Source organism: Maniola jurtina, chromosome 19 (genome assembly GCF_905333055.1).
Source record: "Maniola jurtina chromosome 19, ilManJurt1.1, whole genome shotgun sequence".
NCBI classification, from domain to species: domain Eukaryota; kingdom Metazoa; phylum Arthropoda; class Insecta; order Lepidoptera; family Nymphalidae; genus Maniola; species Maniola jurtina.
In genome coordinates this window covers 6973887-6997067 of record NC_060047.1, presented here as the reverse complement: position 1 = coordinate 6997067, position 23181 = coordinate 6973887, and the positions used below count along the sequence as shown (strand labels likewise).

The 23181-nt window shown below is 35.0% G+C and overlaps 1 protein-coding gene and 1 long non-coding RNA gene across 3 annotated transcripts in view; one reads left to right on the top strand and one right to left on the bottom strand.

Moving 5' to 3' along the window:
• LOC123874977 (zinc transporter ZIP1-like) overlaps positions 1 to 23181 on the top strand; it is a 52455-nt gene that overhangs the window by 16822 nt on the left and 12452 nt on the right. Inside the window, exons 2-5 of one of the 2 annotated variants that reach the window (XR_006798051.1) lie at positions 13162 to 13424; positions 15606 to 15784; positions 16628 to 16962; positions 17198 to 17406. Coding sequence is in view for 1 of the 2 variants with exons in the window: in XM_045920572.1 (XP_045776528.1) it covers positions 13162 to 13424; positions 15606 to 15784; positions 16628 to 16962; positions 17198 to 17280 (860 nt within the window). In the remaining variant the exon portion in view is untranslated. Of the gene's footprint in view, positions 1 to 13161; positions 13425 to 15605; positions 15785 to 16627; positions 16963 to 17197; positions 18188 to 23181 lie in introns of those variants that run through there. The other variant, XM_045920572.1, reaches the window with a different exon arrangement.
• Positions 5551 to 15960, bottom strand: LOC123874984. Its single transcript, XR_006798052.1, has 3 exons — positions 15864 to 15960; positions 7210 to 7215; positions 5551 to 5562 (listed from the first exon to the last, which is right to left on the bottom strand). It is a non-coding gene; the product is annotated as an uncharacterized LOC123874984 (long non-coding RNA).

Below are 23181 nucleotides of genomic sequence, written 5' to 3'. Positions count from 1 at the left end.
ACATGTCTAGAGACACCTGGCGTCAAGATGAATTTCGTTTGTAAAATATGAAGACTGCGGTTTTATTTATATTATACTAGCTGACCCGACAGACTTCGTCCTGTCAAAAAGATTTGTAATGTGGCAGTTTTTGTGCCTACGTATTTTAAAAAATTCTCCTGAACAGAACCGTTGACGTTAGGAACACACCTACATTGCTTAGACAACAGTGAGTGCTTGTAATTTAATATGAACTTTATACCATAGCAATAAAGCTCAAATTGACTACGTTTTAGTTAGAAATCATTTGTATGGGAAAAAGAAAAGGGCTATTTTTAGGGTTTTTCCAGCAATAATTCTAATTTTTCTCGCCGTAAAAACCATCCTTGAACTTCAACGAACATTTTAAAAAAAGATTTGGCCAAATTGGTCCAGGCGTTGTTGAGTTATGCGCTTACCAACACATTTTGCGATTCATTTTTATATTATAGATGTATTCAGCAGTTTAAAAAAAATATAGTTTAGGCGATGCCGGCAAGTTTAGCGGCCCAAAAAAAAAATTGATGACATCATATTTTTTGGCATGAAGTTTTTTATTAAAAAACTGTCATGAGGAATCAAATGAAAGAACTTCTATAAAATCATAAGTACTAATTACCTATTACATTAATTGAGTTATTGTATTCTAAAAAACAAAAATGTTTTCGGTTGGTTGTAGGCGATACGATTAAGAATATTTTTCAAAATCCATTAAAACCGTATTATAATTATTATACTCGTCTTTGTCTTTGGCAATTTAAATGGTTCAGTCCACTAGTTTAATTGAGACAATTTGCACAAAAGAATGCCGAATACAAAAATATGTCATTAGATTTTTTTGTTCGTAGTGAATGATGTAGGTTTTTTAACCATCCGAAATCTATTGTTTCAAAGTGCGCATTAAATGTGAATACATATTATATGCTGCGTGGAAGTCTAAACGAGAAATAATATAGGCCCCATAGGATTGGTCAGGCATATCTACTTATACATAATCCAATGACTCAACGATTTTGTAAGTCTCTCACAATTAGACTTTCAGGATTCCGATAACGGGATTTGTGTTCTGCTCCATCATCACACTATCACACTAATATTATAAAGGCGAAATTTTGTATGTGTGTGTGTGTGTGTATGTTTGTTACTCCTTCACGCAAAAACCACTGGACGGAGTTGGCTGTTTGGAATGGAGATAGATAATATTCTGGATTAGCACATAGGCTACTTTTTATCCAGGAAAACCAAAGAGTTCCCCCGGGATTTCCAAAAACCTAAATCCACGCGGACGAAGTCGCGGGCGTCAGCTAGTCTACAATAATTTGTCAAAGATTTCCTTCGACGAAGCATATCGACAGCTAAATTAGACAAACGGATAAATTAGCATTCTAATCATATAATACGAATTATTAAAATTGTTTCAGTCCTTTAGAGTATATCGATTACAAACAAATATATCTTTCCTCTTTATAATATAATAATAGCACAGATTTTCCTTCTACATTTAGCAATATTATGGCGAGCATATTTTGTAACATGCCGATGCCGCCTTTTGAAAATGCCGAAATTCTACGATTTGCGTGCCAGATTTACGTATATTACTAAACATACTCGTACATACTACATACTTAGTAGGTACTACCTATAGCTGGGTTTTAGGCCAGAATAGATACAAAGTTCGCCAGTCAATGAATGAGCTCCTAGGCCCTATTATTCATATGGGCATAGATAGGTACTATTACCTCCTATTACTATATCCGTAGACACGTGCTTGGCGTAACAAATAACACATTCTTTACTTTTGATAGCTTAGGTTTCTATTCTGTCTTCAGTTTATTTACTATTCACAATGTACAGCACTTACTATTTCTGTATATTATTACCTAGGTATATTTTAGGTGAGTTGCTTAAAGTTTTCGCCTATAGTTTTTCTCAAAATTCACAATATTCAGCCTGAGTTTCAATGCGAGCTGAGGTTAGGACGAATATTTTTTTTTTCTATTACGAGACCCTAAATGTATGAGAACGTATTTATACATTCATCATGAAAATCATCATTTTGAAAAAGAAAATCTAAGTAGACAGGTACATAAAAAATTTTGCTGAGCAATATTTGAAGAGATCTTTACAAGCAAAATTTTATAGATCTTCAATGAGCAACAGTTTTTGATATTTTACTGAGTAGGTATTTTACGTTAGAGCATTGCTAATTTTTCAATTAAAATATTATAATAGAATATTCAAAACCGTGAACAAACATGTAACATGTACGAGCGAATTGTACGATAAGTAAAAGAATATTCCTTTTTAGCATTATTTTTAATCTATAGGTAGGCCATAGTAAAAGCAATAGGTATTCAAAAATCAAGGCAACGCATCTACAATATGCATCGCAACGAACCTCTGGTGCTGCAAATGTTCATGGGCGCCGGTAATCACTTAACATCAGGTGACCCGCCTGCTCGTTTGCTCGCTATATTTTATTAAAAAAAGCAATACTTACCAGCCCACCTAGTTTTGTTCCTTCTTAGGCAATTTATCCGACTTTCAGTTCAGGGGTGTACCTATAACTTCGTAGTGTTGCAAAGCTCCCGGCACAGCCTTCCTGATTATTTTTTTTAGGTCTTTTTAAAATATAATGGATCCGTGATCCCTTGCTGCGTGATAGAAGGACAAATGCGTCGAAATTGGCATGTTATTTCGAAGAAATCGTTTGTTTTTCCGGGCTATATAAGCCTATGTTACTTTCCAGGTCTTATCTATGCAAAAATACGTTACGGCGTAGTGGAAGGACAAACCAACAAACAAATACAGTTACATTTAAAGTATTGGTAAAGTGTGAACTTTTATTTTTCTCTTGAACGTAAGCACAACGCTAGCTTAGCATGTGCATGGCGTTATTAAAAATACATAAAAACACCCAACGATATCCTTTGTTCGTGTGAAAAACAATTAAGTCAGAGGAATTTTTTAATAATAATTAATTCTGTTCTGTTTACAAGAGTTCTAAAACGGAGTGTGCATTGCCTGAATAATCAAACAATGTTATTTGAGGCATTTGCATTGTTGTTGAGTAATTGAAGCGTTATCTAATGGCTGAAGAACATTCAAACTAAAGAATTGTTCTGATCATATCTGATAGTAACAGGTAACAGCCTAGAGTCAGGGTTGTTAGTTCACGGAAAATTCCTTTTTATTATTATTTAGATGCAAGATTTTTGCATAGCTCGTTAAGATGGATGTTGTTTTCTTTTTATTAAGAAAGTAAGCTATCGGTGTTTGCTAGACCAAAGTTGCGTTGGATAGAAGGAGAAAATATTTGTCTGTGAAGGTCTGTGTGCAAACCTGGAGGACAACCTTCAAAGAAAGAGATATAACTATGTTGAAATCGAATAAGAGGGCACGAACACAAAGAGCCAAAGCGCTGATGATAATGATGATGTATTTAACTAAGTATACAACCTACCACAATAATAAGAAGTTTATACGGGATTTACGCACAAACAGACAGACTACTATACAGTTTAGTGACATGTACTTAGTAGAGTTAGGGAACTTGGTTGAGAAGGTTCCCTTCATTTTCTGTCAAGGGCATAGATCTATATAGCAGGTTTTGAAACCTTATAAATTATTTATTGATCAAATCATAGTACAAGCATTCAAATTATTTTTTCTTTTGCCTCGACTAGAATTTTTAAAATAAAATTGTAGTTTAAAATAAAAGTGCCATCCAGTTTTTTTGTTTGCAGTGTAATTGGCAACCCTAATTGAGTTCTCTGATTACAGATCAAAATATGATCCTCATTAGGTCATTCAGTTACTGTGTATTTATTCAGTCGCACGTGACGAGATGGATCACATAATCATTGTGGTTGGAATGTAGAACACGTTACACGAAGGAAGGAAATTCTTGTAATTTTCATATTATTATTGTTAAATAAATACCTAATCTATGTATTTGTATTTATATAGTTCATACTTCCATACTAAATCGTCGACGGTTTGTAAAAGGGCGAATAAGCCATTTTTCTACATACCTTTCTAATAACCAGCGACGATATTATGAATGCGAAAGTGTCTGTCTGTCTGAAAATCAAAGAGTTCCCAAGATATTTTTAAAAACCTAAATCCACGCGGGCATCATGTTATGTAGTTCATAAAATATTAGAAGTGCCTTATATTTCTTCCGTATTTAGATCAAATAATAAAGCCTCAAGATTTTGTTTAACATTTTATTTATTCTTTTGTTATAAACTAATAAATATTTGACTTTAAAAAGTTTTTTAATCTCTTGTGTTAGAAAAATAGCGACTCAATTATTCTTAGTCACAAACGCGTTCCATTGGTTTGCCATTAGACAACTCAAACAAATAAAGCAATATAGGTATCAGGTACATAGTTTATAATTAGGTGTTTTGTGTAAACTAGGCGTATTTAATAACTGAAGGCTATACGTGACACAGAATCTATTGTGGCGGACAATAAAATATTCTAATAACTTATAGGTACGAGTACTTCCACAATATACCTACATTTCAACGAAGCGACGATATTATTGTACATACTACATAGGTATGTACATTAAGTGGAAAATCTGCTATTTGTAAATGAAGTAAATTAAATTGTTTATGGATATCTAGTGATTTTATATCTTATTATTTTTCATATTAATAATAATTAATTACTGAGACAGGTAGCGTATACTTACAGAAATTTGAATTATTATGAGCAAAGATGAATTGAGCATGAAGCAAGTGCATTTATTTGGTCTCTTGTATTGAGTATTTTTATTTATTCTTTACTGGCAGTTTTTGATATTATCTTTATTCTTTAACAACATTTTTTTTTATCAGGACAAAGTAGTCACGATTAGCAGGTTAAAACATCCTTCAGTTTTTTTAGCACTAAAGTTTAATGGCCAATGTTGAAATACTGATTGATTATACCTAATATTATCTGATTTAATTCATCAATAGATATTTAGTATATGTTAAGAATATTAGAAATAATACTTCTTTATTAACATGCACTTCACATGACAGGTTGTACAGGTAGATATATAAGTCTTGATACTTGAATACTTTCCGTATCTATTAATAAACCTTAAATAACTTAAGTATGTGTGAAGCTAAAAATTATGTAATCGAAGTGCATTGGCATGCCGGGAAATACCTAAGACGTTTTTCACTTTTACTTACTTAATCCTTAAGTCTGTAATAATAAGGGTTGAAATGCAATGTACTTTTTAATGCTTCATTTGTGGTGGACTTTTACATATTCAGTAGGGCTATGTCGCGAGCTCTGAATCTTAAACGCTATGAACGGTCTTTATACAGCAACAACCTAAATCTTTCACGGCTTGTTCGGCATGAATATTTAGTAGTTTTTTCAATTTCTTATCTAGTGGACTACGAATTCAAATTTTGTATTGGCAGAACAATGCAGTACCTACCTACTATACGACAGTAGGCATAATCATTAATTGGACAACATTATGTCTATTGTCTGCTGAGTTTATAATATCATGTGTGGTTGTAGTAAATGAAACTTGTGTTCTTAATCTCATGCCCATGCGTAGGTAAACCGACCTACCTGTTCTTCAGGCGCTACAGTGTTTACAGACTGTTAATGGTCCTCATTTTAGCTGTGGCTCGCTTGACAATCCACTTCACTCCTCTCTGGAGGTTGCATTTCTTGCACATTCGTGTAATGGGATTTCTATTGTGTTTTTTGTTTGAGCCATTCATCTCATGGCCGATCTGCCGCGTGCTCTGGTGCCTTCAATTTTCCCTTGCACTAGGTAGTAGTTCTATGGACAAACTTTTACACCTAGACGTCTAATAGGTAGTACTTAGTAGTGTTTAATAGGTTACTGGTTATATTAACACACGGTGTTATGTTATTGTACTTTGTGTTAGGTGTTATGGTTTACGATATTTTCTTTAAATCTGAATAGATCTCGATAATAATTAATTATCTTATTTAATTTTAAAAGGCATCGCGTCAGATTAGGTTCATTGACCCCATTTTTTGATGAAAAACAAATTGATGAAAATCTTTGAATATCAGGACGAAACTTCTCAGCGGATCAATGCAAAAGATTTTTAATTAAAAATGCTTTGCATTTTATCGGGCACCATAAAAGCCCATAATGCATGTTTTTTTATGATATTTTGTTAACTGGTTTTTCTGTTTTCGGGGTAATGTTTGCATCTTGCCGAAGGAATTGTTCTATTTTTCCAGTATTATTATTCTCTCCTACCAAATGGCTTTACACTTGTTGATTCAAGTATTTACCTACAATTTTTTACATTCAATATGTCTATTCTAGGCATTCAAGTATCGCTATTGAAATAGAACCTACATCCGTGTCAAGTCAAGTAGACTGCTATTTTTAATTATAACTGGAGATCTGTTGAAGTATCACTCAAGGTCAGATGCAGGGAGATGGCGTAATGCTGCGACACAGTATTACGAACTTTCTGTGCAGTTTAGTGTTGCCATTCTTTATCCATTTAAAACAGGACTTGAAGTTTAACCGACTACAATGTTTAAACAAAAGACGTCGTGTTTTCAATTAATTTACTGCAATTTTTTTGGGTATTTTTCATTGATGTCAGAACATACTTATTAGGGTTTATTAGTAGTACGTTCCAAACAAACATAGTTAGGCTATCATTTGAATACTAACCAATCAGTTTCAATGATAGGCACGTCCTAAGAATTAATATATCTAATTTTTGTGGTTTTCCAGAACAAAATAATTAGATTCAAAGTTACAAGGATTTGGCATGTAAATACGGATACGGATGATTGAGGACGGGTACACCGTATAAGTTTTTTCAACGTGTCTATAAAATTACATTATTAGTTTTACAATTACAGATTAGTTTTCAAATGAGAATCGAACTACGTTTGTATGAGCGAGTGACGGAGAGACCACCGGCTTCACAGTTCCTAATACGTATCGCGTGCTTTTGATAAAGTTCCTTGCATTAGACACATTTTTTAGGTTTCCAATACATAGGTATTTCTTTCGGCTTCATTATTAGGTATGGTTTAACCATAATTTATCGAGGATATTGGTGTGGCGTGTAGATTTTAATAATGTGTTTTCGATACAGGAATTTCCTAAGGCTCTATGTCATTGAGATCACTTAAAAATTAATCTCTTTAAGATAGTATACCGTCTACTAATTACTAAAACTTACTTAAATTATTACATCAGGAAATGTCCTAAGTAAACGAGATTGTTGTCAGCCCTAAAGTAGCCCTCCAGGTAAACTACAATAAACACACAATTTTAACACATATATCAAAGTAGATAAGATTTGTTTCAGAATGAACGGTTTCATTGCAAATTAAATGTAGCTACCAAAGTGACTTGGTCGACATCAGACTGGTTGGAATGCAAGTTGGTCAACAAAAACCAGATAATGGGGTATTTTTAGGGTTCTGTATCCGAAGGGTCCCAACGGAACCCTATTACAAAGCCTCCGCTGTCTGTTCGCCTGTCTGTCAGCGGGTTGTCTTGTGTACTGTAATAGTTGAAGAGTTCACATTTTCACAAAATGTGTATTTCTATTGCTATTACAACAACCAATTATAAAAATTATAACCTGGCCCGTCATGTAAATTAAAAAAAACAAATGATATGTTGTGCGATGGTATGGAAACCTCCGCGTGAAGTCTGACTCGCACTTAACCGATTTTTTCAGGTAATCTGCAAAATTTCTGTTTTTCGGCGACAGGAAATTGGGTTTTCGCTGATAATAATATAAGTATTACTACGTACAATCATCTGTTATTACTACATTAAAAAAATCATTTAAAATGTATGGAAACCATGAATACAATAATTACATGGCACATTACACTGTCTTGAAATTGCCTTTTTAAACGGAACGTCTTAGTAGGTACTTACAAAATATGTCTTTTTAGTTGTACAAAAATCATTACCAACATTAGAATCGGGCTGAACTGTATAATAAAATAATAAAGGCTCCTAAAGAATGTTAATCATCATAATATATAACACTAGATAGATCATGCGCTCGAACGGAGTTCGCGTGGTTTTTAAAAATCCCGTAGGAACTCCATAATTTTTCGGGAAAAAAGTAGCGTATGTGTTAACCCAGGGTTATAATCTATCTCCATCAGCCAAATTCGTTCTGTATTTTTGCGTGAAAGAGTTACAAACAAACACACATACACACACAAACTTTCGCTTTTATAAAATTAGTGTGATAATTAAGCAATAAAGTCATGTAGAGATTAATAGTAAAAATCCATACTAATATTATAAATGCGAAAGTGTGTCTGTCTGTCTGTCTCTCTGTCTGTCTGTCTGCTGCCTTTTCACGGCCCAACAGTTTAACCGGTTCTGAAATTTGGTATAGGGTTAGATTATATCCCGGGGACGTACATAAGCTACTTTTTATCCCGGAAAATCAAAGAGCTCCCACGGGATCCCCAAAAACCCATTCGCTTAACCGATTTGTATGAAATTTGGACCGAGGTAGCTTGCGTCCCTGTGATTAACATAGACAACTTTTTATCCCGGAAAATCCACACAGACGAAGCCGCGGGCATCCTCTAGTGTTATAATAAAAATGAAGTAAGTAGGTATAGGTTCAGAATACATAATAGTACCTACCTACGTATAGGCTGTGGTAGAGGCGTGAACAAGAGGCATACGGTAGCGAAGTGTGTGAAGGTCACGGTCATCGGCCCACGCTGTTAGCTGTTAGTGCTGCCAGGTGGCATAAATAACGAACTTTGTTACCTTTGTTCCTTTGAGGCTTTGAGGTAAGTAATTAAAACTACTGTTAACAAACTGCAATTTCGTTGTCAGCGAACGTCATCGGTAGGTATATTTTCGGCTGATGCCCGCGTCCTCCGTCGCGTGGATATAGGTTTTTAAAAATTTCGTGGGAACTCTTTGCTTTTCTGGGATAAAAAATACCCTACGTTAATAACTTTAACTGTATCCCTGTCAAAAATCATGTCGATCACGTTGCTCTATTGTGGTGTGATTGAAGGACAAACCAACAAATAAGCACACTTTCGCATTATAAGGGTAGTGATTTATACCTATGCTAACCACTTTTAAATTCTCACTATCATCTCACCCATCGCTGGCCCACTACTGAGCACGGGTCTCCTCTAAGAATGAGAAGAGTGTAGACTTTCGATCACGTGACACGTCCACCATGCTGGATAAGTGCATCTAGGCTGTCGTTTCACAAATGTCACGGTGTTGAAAAATGGATACTTACTGATACGGATACTGATACTTACTGGATACGGATTACTTAGTTTTTATGAAAAAAAAAACTGTGATGAAAAAATATTGACTAATTTTGAGGTGAGTTTTCACTGACGATGGCTATGGGGTCTTAAGATTAATAACAAACTTCTGAACCCAATTTTGAACCATAATAAGTTAGTTTTAGAAAATCTGTCTGGACAGGATACAGTTTAAAAAACGGATCACGGTAAAACAGGATGTAGAGATTGAATGAATGTGAAAGTAGAGTCCCACCGCGTCAAGAGAGTAACGATTGCATTGTATCCGTGTGTATTATAAAAGTTACCTAACTTTGTTGTTGAAAACAAATGTGCATCCGCCATCCGCCAGAGGAATTTCCTACATGATACCCACGCTTATAATGTCAAGGTTTATAACGTACAGTGTGACTTGGGGCCGCATAGAAACTGCTTATATTATGAATTATTTAACAATAACAACAATAATTGCTCTATATTGATTAATAAAAACATTAATTGAGAACTATGTTGCAATTTGAATTGCATTGACTATAAATATTAATAGGTCTGCAAATACTTATTGTTTCTCAGACCATAGGTATGTACTGAGCAATGCTGTAACCAGGAAATGATTTGGAGGGTTTTCTTACGAAAAAAAATTGCTAAGTTCAGGAAATGTAAATTTATTTTGTTTTATGTTTAGAATCTTAGGGAGAGTTCAAGTCCCCTCGCTTACCATGCCCATGCTACCATAGCTTGGTCCATGGTACTGGGGCTCGAGTGTAACTAACGTGATTATGTGCAGGCAGGTTTGTCATGCCTCATTTTATTATTGACTGGCGCCTTCTAGGTAGGTACTATCTTCATACAATTTTGGCAGATATTAACAAGTATCTAACTTTGATGTCACGTAGGTAGGTATTTTAACTTGAACTCTTATACTCAGGGCTCAGTTTTGTAAAAACAATCTAATTAGTAAATTTTCTATTTTATTATGCAATTTAAAAATAATAATTTAAATAGTTAGATGTGTCTTGGTTTCTTCATGTAGGTATTTAGGTAGATCATTCTATCCTAGTAGGTATCAACAAAATATCAGTTAAAATTAGTAAGCCTGTGTTCCACATTGTGGTTAGTAGGTAGGTACATAATTAGATTGGTAATTAATGTTTCATTTGGAAACACTAATTTTATCAAAATAGCATCAATCAAAGTCATAATCAGCTATAAATCAAAGTCAATTAATTACATACCGAACATTTTTCATTCAGCAGTGTCAGCAGTCTTTTATTTGCTCTTTCTTAAATTACCTACTTATTTGAACTATTTCGCTATAGGCAAATATTTTTTATTTAATTTGAGAAAATTATGAGTATAGAATTATGTTTTATTAAAATTTGACTAAAAATATTCAGATACTAGCTGATGCCCGCAGCTTCGCCCGCGTGGATTGGTCAGATCCCCTGCAGCATCAGGATTGAGGAGTTGGAATCCAATTTTTTTATGAAACAATGTCGCAAAGTTCCTCTATCGATTAAAAAAGAAATGACGCAAATCAGTTCAGAAATCTCGGAGATTTCGATGTACACATAGGTAGAAAAACACAACTCCCTTTTTAAAAGTCGGTTAAAAAAGTAGCCTATGTTACGCCCTGGTGAATCCTCTATTTGTCTGTGAAAATCCCGTCAAAATCGGTTCAGCCGTTCCAAAGATTAGCCTTTTCAAACAGACAGACAGACAGACAGACAGACAAAAATTTTAAAACCGGGTGATTCAGTTATGGTATCGTTCAAATAACCCTATGAGCTTAATATGAGGTAGTTATTTCGAAATTACAGACAGACACTTCAATTTTATTTATTAGTATAGATAATGTGACCTCGTCATTGGTAGGTAATATCTCAAGTATGCACCTACCTAAACCCAGAGATAAAATTGATCCCATCAAACATAAAAAATATTTCTCAGTTGCTTCTTAGATTTTACTACCGTAATGTTGATTTTGAAGCTTTAAATATTTCATTCATCTGACTTGTTAATACAATGAGATCATCGGGAGAAGCTAATTAATTAGTGATGCAGAATTACTAACATTCATCTTTATCCTCCTATTGATTTGTGACCTTGGTCTACCATGTATTGATTTATTTTATAGTTTTATTACTATATTTTAAGTTTTACCTCTTGACGTAACAGTAGAAAGTTCATTTCTTTTTATCCAATAAAATTTTAGTACCTATTAAGTATACACATATCTGATTCCTATCCAGACAATCAATGGTGACAAATGTTCCTTTCAGTAATTCTTCCATAAAACGATGAAAACCTAGTGATAGTCTTTTGCTTAGATGAATAAATCCTATATCAATGGTCTTTTTAATTAGCTTCAAATTCATAGGTACACCTATATGATTCAAATCTTGTGATGGATTTTTTAATAATTAATTTTTACTGAACCGTTTCTTATGGACCTTTGCAAACGATTTTGGTTCCGATGATATTATACGACGATCGCTTGGCTCCAACTAATCAATCCAAATCTTCTGCAGGGGTACTATCCTCCTAAATTGCGAGCAATAAGGTCTACCGACTGTAAATTGATTGATGCTAATTCGTTTGTACATAATCTGTAATGTCTTTGTCTATAAATTAAATTATCCAAAAGTAGTGCTATCGTTTTCACAATGTTTTGTGCGGAAAAGGACAGTATTACTTTTAACCTGACAATTCGTCAAGTGTAGAGATAGTACAGCCAAATTATTGTGGTTATTTTTATTTGCATGTTAAATGTATAACTTAAAGTTTTTATGTTTATTTATATTATGTTTATTTTTTCCTTGTCCGATATTTCTGACATCAAGAACACGCATATTTATATGCCTTTAGCATCGTTCACATGCATTTTTCGATGTCTCGTATAAATAATTCTTGATATTAGTGTTTCGATTGATACATTCAGCACACGTCTGCCACTATTGTTTGATCAGATGCGAATATGTTTGTTTATTTGCAATTGTTCAAAATGTAGGCTTCTGTTTGCGGTTTGCCAATGTAAAGAACACGAGTAATAATTTACGTTTGTTAAAACTTAGCTGAAATGTATGGCTGTACGGCATTGGCAGTCAATTGTCTATGTCTTCCAGTACCTCATAGATACCTACAGAAAGTTTTACTCTTTTTGCTAACTATAGGTACTTTCTCATCGTTGAGAGTCGTGACCCCTTTCCATTAATCACTCATTCACAATCATGGTAGGAGTTCTCTTGGGATAATAATCCGGTAGCCTCCTAGATTCTTTTCAGATACAATTCAACTAGAAAAACGGCATTTTGACTCATAGATTTTACAGAGTTATTATGCTGTACTCATTCGTGAAGACCTGTAGCATCACAGAGATTTACACGTACCTTGAATACCCTCAACAGGAAACTGAATTTGATTTTCTAATCATCATCATCATCAGTCTGTGTACGTCTATTTTTCACTGGATATAGCTGCCTTCCCTGAAGAGCACCACTACACCCGATCCATAGCCTTGCTCATCTAACTACTTCCCGCCAGTCTCTATTTTTAAACCCCGACCCAAAAAGAGGGGTGTTATAAGTTTGACGTGTATATCTGTGTATCTGTGTGTCTGTGTATCTGTGTATCTGTGTATCTGTCTGTGGCACCGTAGCGCCTAAACTAATGAACCGATTTTAATTTGGTTTTTTTTGTTTGAAAGGTGGAAGAGTGTTCTTAGCTATAATCCAAGAAAATCGGTTCAGCCGTTTGAAAGTTATCAGCTCTTTTCTAGTTACTGTAACATTCACTTGTCGGGGGTGTTATAAATTTTTAATTTACACTTGTTCTAATGGTTGTTGTCTATTGTTTCAGAGGATGGCCGTATGAAAGAATTCGACTTCGCACTGGCGCCTCTATTGATGATATGCGGCTTCTTCGTCATGTACCTAGTCGAGGAGCTGGTGCACATTTACTTACGTAGAAGGGAACGGAAGAGCGGTCAAGCGTCTCCATTAGTGAGGAACCTGAGTGTGCGGAGGAGTCAAATTAGTGTTGACGGGAAGGATAATGGAACGAAGAGTGTTACAAACTCCACTGCCGATCTTATTGATCCAAACTCGATTAAAAAGAATAAGGTAAGACTACAAATAAACCTTAACCTAAAAGGTATGAATGAGGAAAACCAGATAGTCGTAGGCCGTAGGGGGTCCCAAGGTACTGGAGTGATGATCTCGTACGGGAAAACGCAGCGTTTGAAGACCCTACGACTTGGTGGCCTGATGATATCGTCGAGTCGCTGGGAGCCGTTCGATTCAGGCGGAAGGGGGCCATCTTTGTGAAAAATTATTTTCAATGGCATTACTAAAAAAAACCGCCCAAGTGCGAGTCGTACGAGAGTTCGTACTCGGGTATTTTTTTCACATTAAATCACACTTATCACACTAATATTATAAAGGCGAAAGTTTGTATGTGTGTGTGTGTGTGTGTGTGTGTGTGTGTGTGTGTGTGTATGTTTGTTACTCCTTCACGCAAAAACTACTGGACGGATTTGGCTGAAATTCGGAATGGAGATAGATAATATCCTGGATTAGCACATAGGCTACTTTTTATCCCGGAAAACCAAAGAGTTCCCACGGGATTTCGAAAAACCTAAATCCACGCGGACGAAGTCGCGGGTGTCAGCTAGTTAGAAATAATTATGCGTAAAAATAATTAAAATTCTGTTTTAGAATGTACAGGTAAAGCCCTTACATATGATACCCCACTTGGTATAGTTTTGTTACTTTGAAAATTTAAACACATTTTAATTTTTTTTAAATTATGTAACCACAAATTCACGGTTTTCTGATTTATTCCTTTACTTGTGCTATAAGACCTACCTACCTGCCAAATTTCATGATTCTAGGTCCCTATATGTTTTCTTGACAGACGCGACGGACGGACGGACGGACGGACAGACAGACAGACAACAAAGTGATCCTATAAGGGTTCCGTTTTTCCTTTTGAGGTACGGAAAGCTTAAGTAGGTACCTACTACCTACCAATCTAATACCTAGTAGATATTGAACTTTCGCGACTCATTCAATCCAAACGAGGAAATTGGGTCACTTCATTGTATAGATGGGATTAGAAGTTCATGAATAGAGTCGACATCTCCACTTGTCGAATACATCGGTGGCGGTAGGTGTAGGTAGGTATTACACGTTTCGCAACATTTTTAGCGAATGAAAAGCGTAGAAATCTAGGTTAAAATGTAGCTTAATTTGTAGACTGGATTCTGTACCTACCCGAGTTTCCATTTACGCTAAAATCATAGAGTTTGTTTTTTAATTAATATAATTGGCTTGGCTACTCAACTTCTAAAAGAACTTGAAATTGGTGAATGGCTTTTGGTCAAATTTTCTACTACTTACCTAGTATTGCAATTAGTATTATGTACTTTCTTATGTAGGTAGGTAGAGTTTTACTGTCAGAGGTAAACCTATAAATAGACTAGAGAAAACATGATAAAGTCTAGATAACAAATAGGTAGCTACTGCAGTCTGCAGGCATTACGTTTTGCGTCCGTTACGTTTGAGTTATGAATTCGGCGAAGCGTCGCAAAAGCCACAAGAAAGTATTAGATAATAGATATACCATACTAATTGTTGTACTTGGGCTAGAAGTAGATAGGTAGATATATAATTTGGGAGTCTAGTATCTACCTAATACTAGGTTCCACTAATGGCCCAGACTTTTGTCAAACATATGAAATCAAATCGTGGAAACAGACCTACTTAACTTACAAGTGAAATCTGCTGAAATGATATATGTACTCAATATTTAATTAATTTTTTTTTTGTTAATTTTGATAATCCTATCTTAATTAATATCCTGATTCTTTAAATAGGGCATTTATGAACTAAGAAAAATAAAAAGCGAAATATTTCGGCCACAATAAGGGCGGCTATTTTAGCGTAGTAAGCGTTATTTAATTTAGAGAAGAATCGAAAGTATGGCCTACTAATAAATAAGTTAATTACATATCCACCTAATGATGTAAAGTACTTATTAAGACTACAGTTCATATTATGAGAGTTGAGAAAAATTAGAAGTTGTAATTTTAGTTAACTAACTTGACGAAGTTTTCTTTCAATGGAGAGAAAAATAAATAATGCGAAAACAAGTATTTACCTTATTTATTTTTTTGCACTTTTTTAGACATAATTTTCCGCCATACGATTCAAAGTTAGTGAGTAGGCATTTACCAATCTACCTAGGTTCCTTATAAGTAATGTGCTAAGTTTTTGATTTTGAGTTTCGACGATTTTTTTCAGGATATAGAAATAAACCACAATCACAACCACGGCGGACATGGTCACAGTCATATTCCTCTAAACGAAGTAGATGACGTCAACTCAGCCATCCGTGGTTTACTCGTCGTGCTGGCTCTCTCCATACACGAACTCTTCGAGGGTCTCGCCGTTGGCTTAGAATCCAGCACTGCACATGTATGGTAAGCCTAACTACTATAATAGATAACACTTATAAGTTTTTTGGTAGGCGTTCAAAAAGAAAATATAAAAAAATAAAACTTTATACTTTGACATAAGATTTTTTACACCTTCGTTAACTGTTATCTCCCATAGCCACCATGATCTTAATTTTGTAGTCGCTTGTCGTTTCTTCCAGTGTTGGGAAGAATACGCAGATTTTATAAAATAACGAAGTTCTGTCCTTCGCGGGCTCTTAGTCCAAAATAAAAATAATTTACTAGCTTACAATACTATTAGCGCCATCTATTGTTGAGTAGAAAAACATAGTTCGTCATAAGGTATTACTACTTGATACTAGATGGCGTTGAAAAAAAATTCAGCACTCAAAAAAATTGCAATTTTTTTACTTTACGCCGTTACCCATTATTACTTGAAGGATGAAGGTTTCTCCTTATTACCTAATCATTTGTCATTCCTATTTTTTTCTTCATTTATCTTGGGTTATTGGGAAGGTAGGCAGGTACTTACCGATCTTTCGTACCTAGACCTACTTCATGTAGTCTAGACGTTGTTCGTCGGTTGTGCATGTATTCTTATGTAATTAACTGGGCATTACACATTTACCGTCGAACCTAGTGATTAAAACACCCAATAACCTACGAGTATCTACCTAAATAAAGATCGACCTATATATATCTTGAAAAGAGCAACCACCTAGTTTTTTGCTGGTTCTTCTCGGTAGGAACGGCATTCCGAACCAGAGGTAGATTATTTTGACGATGCAAAAGCACTTGTAAAAGTTTAATTGAATAAAAGTATTTTGAATTTGAATTATTTGAAGTAATTTGATGTTTTGTTCACAGGTACATGTTAGGCGCCGTAGCAGCCCACAAGCTCGTCATTGCCTTCTGCATAAGCGTAGAGCTTGTAGCCATCCGTACCAAGACATGGCTGACTGTGGTTTACATCGTTGTGTACGCCATTGTATCACCTCTGGGTATCGCCATCGGTATCCTCCTCGTTGGAGGCGAAGGCGCGACGGCAGCCGGAGTTTACTCCGTGGTGTTGCAAGGCTTGGCATCTGGAACACTTCTATACGTCATATTCTTTGAAATCTGGAAGAATGACAGAGAAGGCCTCCTTCAGTACATTGCTGCGGTCGCTGGTTTCGGATTGATGTTCGGATTGCAGGTGTTGAGTAAGTACCTATTATAATTTTATAATGTAAATATTAAAAATATATAATGTTAAAAATACAGGGGTTTAAAGATTTACTAGTATAAATTATGAGCCAGTCTAAATTTTAAAACTAAATATTTTCGCTTCAGAAACAATCAGATATCTGTCGGAAATAGCAACAAAATTTAATTTCTCGTAAAAAATCTTTAAAAATATAAATATTAGAAGAAATAACATGTAGTTTTTGTTTACAGCTGGACACTCACACAGTCACTCGCACGGCGGAGGCGATGGCGACTCTGGTGGTGACCACGGCCACAGCCACGACCGCCGTTAACAGAAGTGTTGTTATTAGTTATTTCATTATTAATATTCAGCCAGTCCAAATGATTATTATGCTACTTAGTTCTATTGTTACTAGTAATAAGACATGACATGGACATGGTAGTTAATTCGTATTTACGTCGAACTCGCGAGTGCAGGCGAGGTAGTAGGCCCGGCTAGTTTCATATCTAAGTCTATATAGTACCTTGTATACGGTCAAATATGTTTGTCATACGTTTTGTTTGATCAAGGTCATCAAATACAAGCGCACACGTACAAACACCGTTCAAACAAGTTCGTCAAACAAGACACACAAAACACTTGGATCTATCATTTTGCTGAGGACATTAGTAGGTACCTCGTAGCTGCCAGCGGTCGCATAAAAATGGCGTAAAATTTTGTCAAATAGTTTGACCGTTTACAGGCACTTTAGACTGTACGAGTTGTATTTATAATTTATTCACATCCCATAATTTATTACGGTATGTTTGATATTTTAAATGATGGATACATTTTGATTATTATAAGCGTCCGCTAGCACGCCTGCCGCGGAATGCCGTGAACACGCACTAGCGAACTAATGCAGGATGTTATATACCAGCAAGTAGGTTAAGTACGTCTTTCAAATTGAACTAGGCTTGATGCTTGGTACTCTGAAGATGTCACTTAGTATGAAGAGCATTCCAACGTTGATGAGCTTATTGATCAAGAAATCATGCACTTGGACATTACTTACCTACTTATTAACGTTGTATGAATGACGGTCTAAGGCGTAGTATGAGTATTTTATATATTTGTAACCAGAACGCTAGCAAAAACGAAGACAGGCGATAGCACTCATGGTTACTGATGAGATCCATAAAAAACTACAAAAAAAAGTTTAAAGAAAAGCCTGTATTTTTTAAAAGTTCACAATATATTGCAAATATAACATCTGACTGAAGTTAGAGGTCAACGAACGTTCCGTAAATAGGTCCCTCGAAGTCAATGCCGCGTTGTAGGTGGGGCATTGACCCGAGTTTTGCACGCTATACAATGCGGGTTTGAAAAATACTAAATCATTAAAACTACGAGATGAGGGAAATGGTTATTGGCATTGGTACTATAATAGTAACGCTTAGTTTTTGCTGGCGTTCTGGCATAGCGGTCTGGTTACACTCTACATACAAGCCTATTTAGGTACATACCTACATTTTGACTATGATGCAGACCTGTGTTCTGACACAAATGCCAAGTAACAGGGACTTCGTTTGGGAATTCGAGACGAACTGAATAATTTTATGCAATTACTTAAATGCGTGCCTAGTATTAATGTTTGGAAATTATTGACTAGTTTTAATTTAGTTTGTAACTAAAACATAAGATATTTAAATAAGCATAGATGTGATATGTGTTGTGTTGTGACCTTTTTGATATGTGTGGATTGAATATGGGGTTTCAAACTTTGCCGAACTGGATAATACTGTTATTAAGTAGGTACTTGTCCCACCGCCGACGAGAAAGCGACTGGCTACCGTCTATTTTCTCGCTCAAAAATTTTCAATCCATGTATGATAATTAAATATCCATTTAAGAGATGATAAATACTTAGTTGATCGCTGATTGTACACACTAGGTATATGTCGAAGAGAATTCTCTCTCGACTCGTTTGACTGGCACGAGTAATCGCCCGTTGCACTGGTACACTCGCTGATAGCCCAGTGACGAAACTACCCCAACTACACAATCGCCTCTCGATGCTCGCCAACTCGTTTCCAGCTTTTAGCTCAACTTGTTTCTCGCTAATCGTCCACGTCGGACAAGTATGGTGTTTTGAAAAAGAGTGAAAGAAAGTGCCGATACTACCTAGGTACAAAGTTGACAGATTTTTATATTTTTTTTAAGGTCTGGAAAAAGTCTCCTCTCTAATAAGAGAGAAGGATTTTTTCAAGTCGATGCTGTTTCAGTGATAGTTTAGCACTTATAGCAGCAAAACCTTGGTATATTTTCATAATATAAAATAGCTTTGTTTATGTGTAGTCACTGAAATGGACTACCTAATATTATGTATACGCTGGAAAAGGTGTGCCATACAAAATTATAGTCATTTTTTGTGCTGATTTGAAGCGCCCGCTCCCCACCGAGTGTATCGGGAAATAAAATTGACACTTTCTGTCAAACGGTCTTCGTGTTGACACTATGTTGACAGATATCTCATCACTAATATTTACATTTGATTCCGAGTAAGCATGGAGTAAGCAGTAAGCTCGTTATGACACACGTATCAGCGCCAAAAATGGCGAAAATCAAGTTGTTTCTGAGGTCTGCTATTGCAAGTCCAGCGTATCAGCAGAGGTCAGTGGTATAGGCTCAGTAGTTAAAATGAAGTTTGAAGACCCGGGTTGCTTTTTAGTAAAAAACAGGTAAAATATAGAATAATTATTACTAAGAATTACTTTTGTACAAAATACTTAGTTATTATTTTAATATTCATAAGATTTACTTTAAAAATTGCTTTACAGAACAACATTTAAAAACAAATTGTTATTACATATGACGAGCAGAACTTTCGGGAGATAAAAATGGATTTTATAAAATTACTCTGTACACGGATTAGTCTCTCTCTGTTACGTTATCCTATACAAATGACAAAGATAACAAACTCAGTGGACGTCAACATGCACCAACCAATCTTCAACGAAACTATGTTTTTTGAATTTAATTTCGAATGTTTTTTGAAAACAGCTTCTCTAATAGAGTAGATAGTATAGAAAACTAGAGGATGCCCGCGGCTTCGCCCGCGTGGATTTCGGTTTTTATAAAATCCCATAGGAACTCTTTGATTTTCCAGGATAAAAAGTAGCCTATGTCCTTTCCCCGGGATGTATCCCATGTCTGTACCAAATTTCATGAAAATCGGTTCAGCGGTTGGGCCGTGAAAACGTAGCAGACAGACAGACACACTTTCGCATTTATAATATTAAGTATGGATTAGGTTACTTTGTGATTGGCTGGCCACTGTGTTTTTTCTCTCTCCGTGGATAAAGTACAGGTAGGTATCTATCTACCTAAATCGTAACAACATCTAGTCAATTTAATCATTTTATTAATATCAGTAATAATATCGAAATTTCTCCACGAAATATTTGTGCTTTGAAGCCCTTTTAGACAAAGAGCTGGCGTCAAAAGTTTAAAGTTCTTATCTTTAGCGGTAAGATTAATCCATCATTTTTATTTCCCGCTACTTTTAAATTGTTCATTGGATAAAGTTGTACTTATTAGTAACTATCTTACAGTATTCATTTCTACATTTTATGTTCTTTATCTCTTGTTTTGTTTCATTATAACTGATATAAGCAGCACGTACCTTGAAAGCAAGCACAAGAATTATTAACGTTGTGTATAAACTCCCAGCCTTACGGTTAGCGTAAACAGAGTGGAATCGAGTATTTTTTAACCACTTAGACTCATCTTTATGTACTTATATTAATATAGCGTTGAACATAGTATATTATTGAAAATAAAAAAATTAAACCAGAAGACAACGCCGAGCCTGAGAGTGCAAAGACTTGCTGCTCGCCGCCACGCATCGTTATGTCACTGTATATAAAGCTTAGTTTCAGTTGTTATCAAGGAAAACGCCGTGTTAAAACACTATTGGCGTGCCTTACGCCTCATTGATTTATAAATTGTTAAATTATGATTTATATTAAGAAAGTATAATTAAATATATATCTATGATTGCCGTATGCATGTGTAAATGTTGCTAAATATGAATGCCCTTCTTCATACGGTAGTACAAGTTCGACAGCTCTTGCTAACTCATAATTTTGTAATATTGCCATCAAACTAACATGCCATGTTAGAACAAGCCCTGGTTAGGTTAGGATAAAAAAATCCCTTCGGACAAACCTGAACTCTTGGTACAACTTTGTATAAGCAGAAAGGTTGAATTTACGTAGCAAATAGGCATACCTTAATTTCTATTGTGTAAAATATTTTTTTATCATCTATTAGAGTCAATTTCATCATAGGCTCTCAGACTATGTATGTAATAAGCAAAGTAAAAGAACTAGTGCGTCTGTGATAATATACTTAATGACTAAGAAAACTATATATAAACATACATTTGTGTACATTAATAATTTGGATTTGCAATACTTACCAGTAGTTATGATAATTAATTATTTTTGTTGAAAATGAAACTTGTAAATATTAATTTTAAGTGCTTTGTGTAAATAAATTATGCATTTCATTGATTTTTATACGTGTTTTATTTATATCAGGAAGAAATTCAAGGCTGGAAAAACTTATTAGAAGTACCTTTAAATTCCGTAAAAACTTATCAAAATTTCTTATTCACTTTGAAATAAGTAGTTTCGAAGCTACCATATTTTGAAAAATAAATGATTTAATTTGACTCTTGAACAGTCAAGAGTCAAATTAAATCATTTATTTTTCAAAATATATATGTTCCCTATATGTTATATATTGTAAAAATTTATATGTTCCCTACAAATGTTAACGTGTTTTGATAGAACTTTCACAGGAAAGTTATATCAAAACACGATAACATTTGTAGGGAACATATAAATTGCTGTCATCTCTTGGTGTATTAAACAATCACATCCCTAGTCTACGTCAATGTATTTCAGCTAGGGAAACTTACCGTCTTCCAAGTACCTGTGTAATAATAATATGAGTGACCATTCATAGATGGCGTTGATATACAATCCGCCTAAGAAAATTCAGGCAAAAATATGGGCGGGCGGGTCGGGCGGAATTTTTCTTTCAGTACGTCGTTTTTCAATGTTTTTCAGTGCACAAATCTTGTAGGAACTTGATTAACCAAAAAATATTGGTTGTCTACATTGATATAATATCAATAGTCAATGGATATAGTACATAAATCTATTGTTGTCTATTCATTTTCATTGACGACATAACACTGGTTATATGGTCGATCATTATTTTGTATACGAATACGAATAATTGTCGAATAGTATACGATATTTCTGCTCTGCAAAAAGAGTTTGCGCTTTAGTAAATTTTAAAATGCTGATTTATTATGGTCACTCTATGGTATGGTATGTTTCGGACAGAGTGAATACCCGTATATTCAATGTACCTACTATGTGAAAGTGAACTAGAGTGAGGGAACTCTCGGTTTGACTCTGAATCGACAATATGTTAAATATTAGTAAAGTACGATTTTAGTTATAGACTTCTATTTTGGTTGTAGTTTAGTTATAGCCTCGATAGCTCAACGGTTGAGGAGCGGACAGAATTCCGAAAGGTCGGCGGTTCAAACCCGACCAGTTGCACTATTGTCATACCCACTCCTGGCACAAGCTATACGCTTAATTGGAGGGGAAAGGTGAGTATTAGTCATGATTGGTTCTTATTTTATAGGTGAACCGCACTCTTAACATGACAGTTGACACATAGAGGTAAAATGGCGCGTGAGAACTCATTTTGGACGGACTATACTAACATTTGATGCCTGCCAGTACCGTCGAAGCCGGTGTCGAAGCCTCGATGTTTTGTTAGGGAACTTCTCCCTAACTGTCGTGAACTGTGCTTCGGATTCATCTAATTAGACATTCAAATACACATTTGGTTGTTTACGAAATATGTCAGAACTAGGGCAGAGTTTTGATAATTTGGATTTCAATTCATACTGGCATGGGGTCGGAAAGCTTCCAACACTCGGCCGTTTCGACGAAAAACTTTTTTCATTACGCCCGCTGTCCTTTATACGATGACGTTCAATTTCATAACAAAATATAAACACTTGCTACGTATTAATCATTAATTTATATGAAAATTTCTGAAAAAGGTCGAAACGTGACTCATTATACAATTTTTTAATTTACCGTTTTAAATTTAGTACAGCTTAAAAAAAGGATGCCGAACAAAATTATTGAAGAGAAAA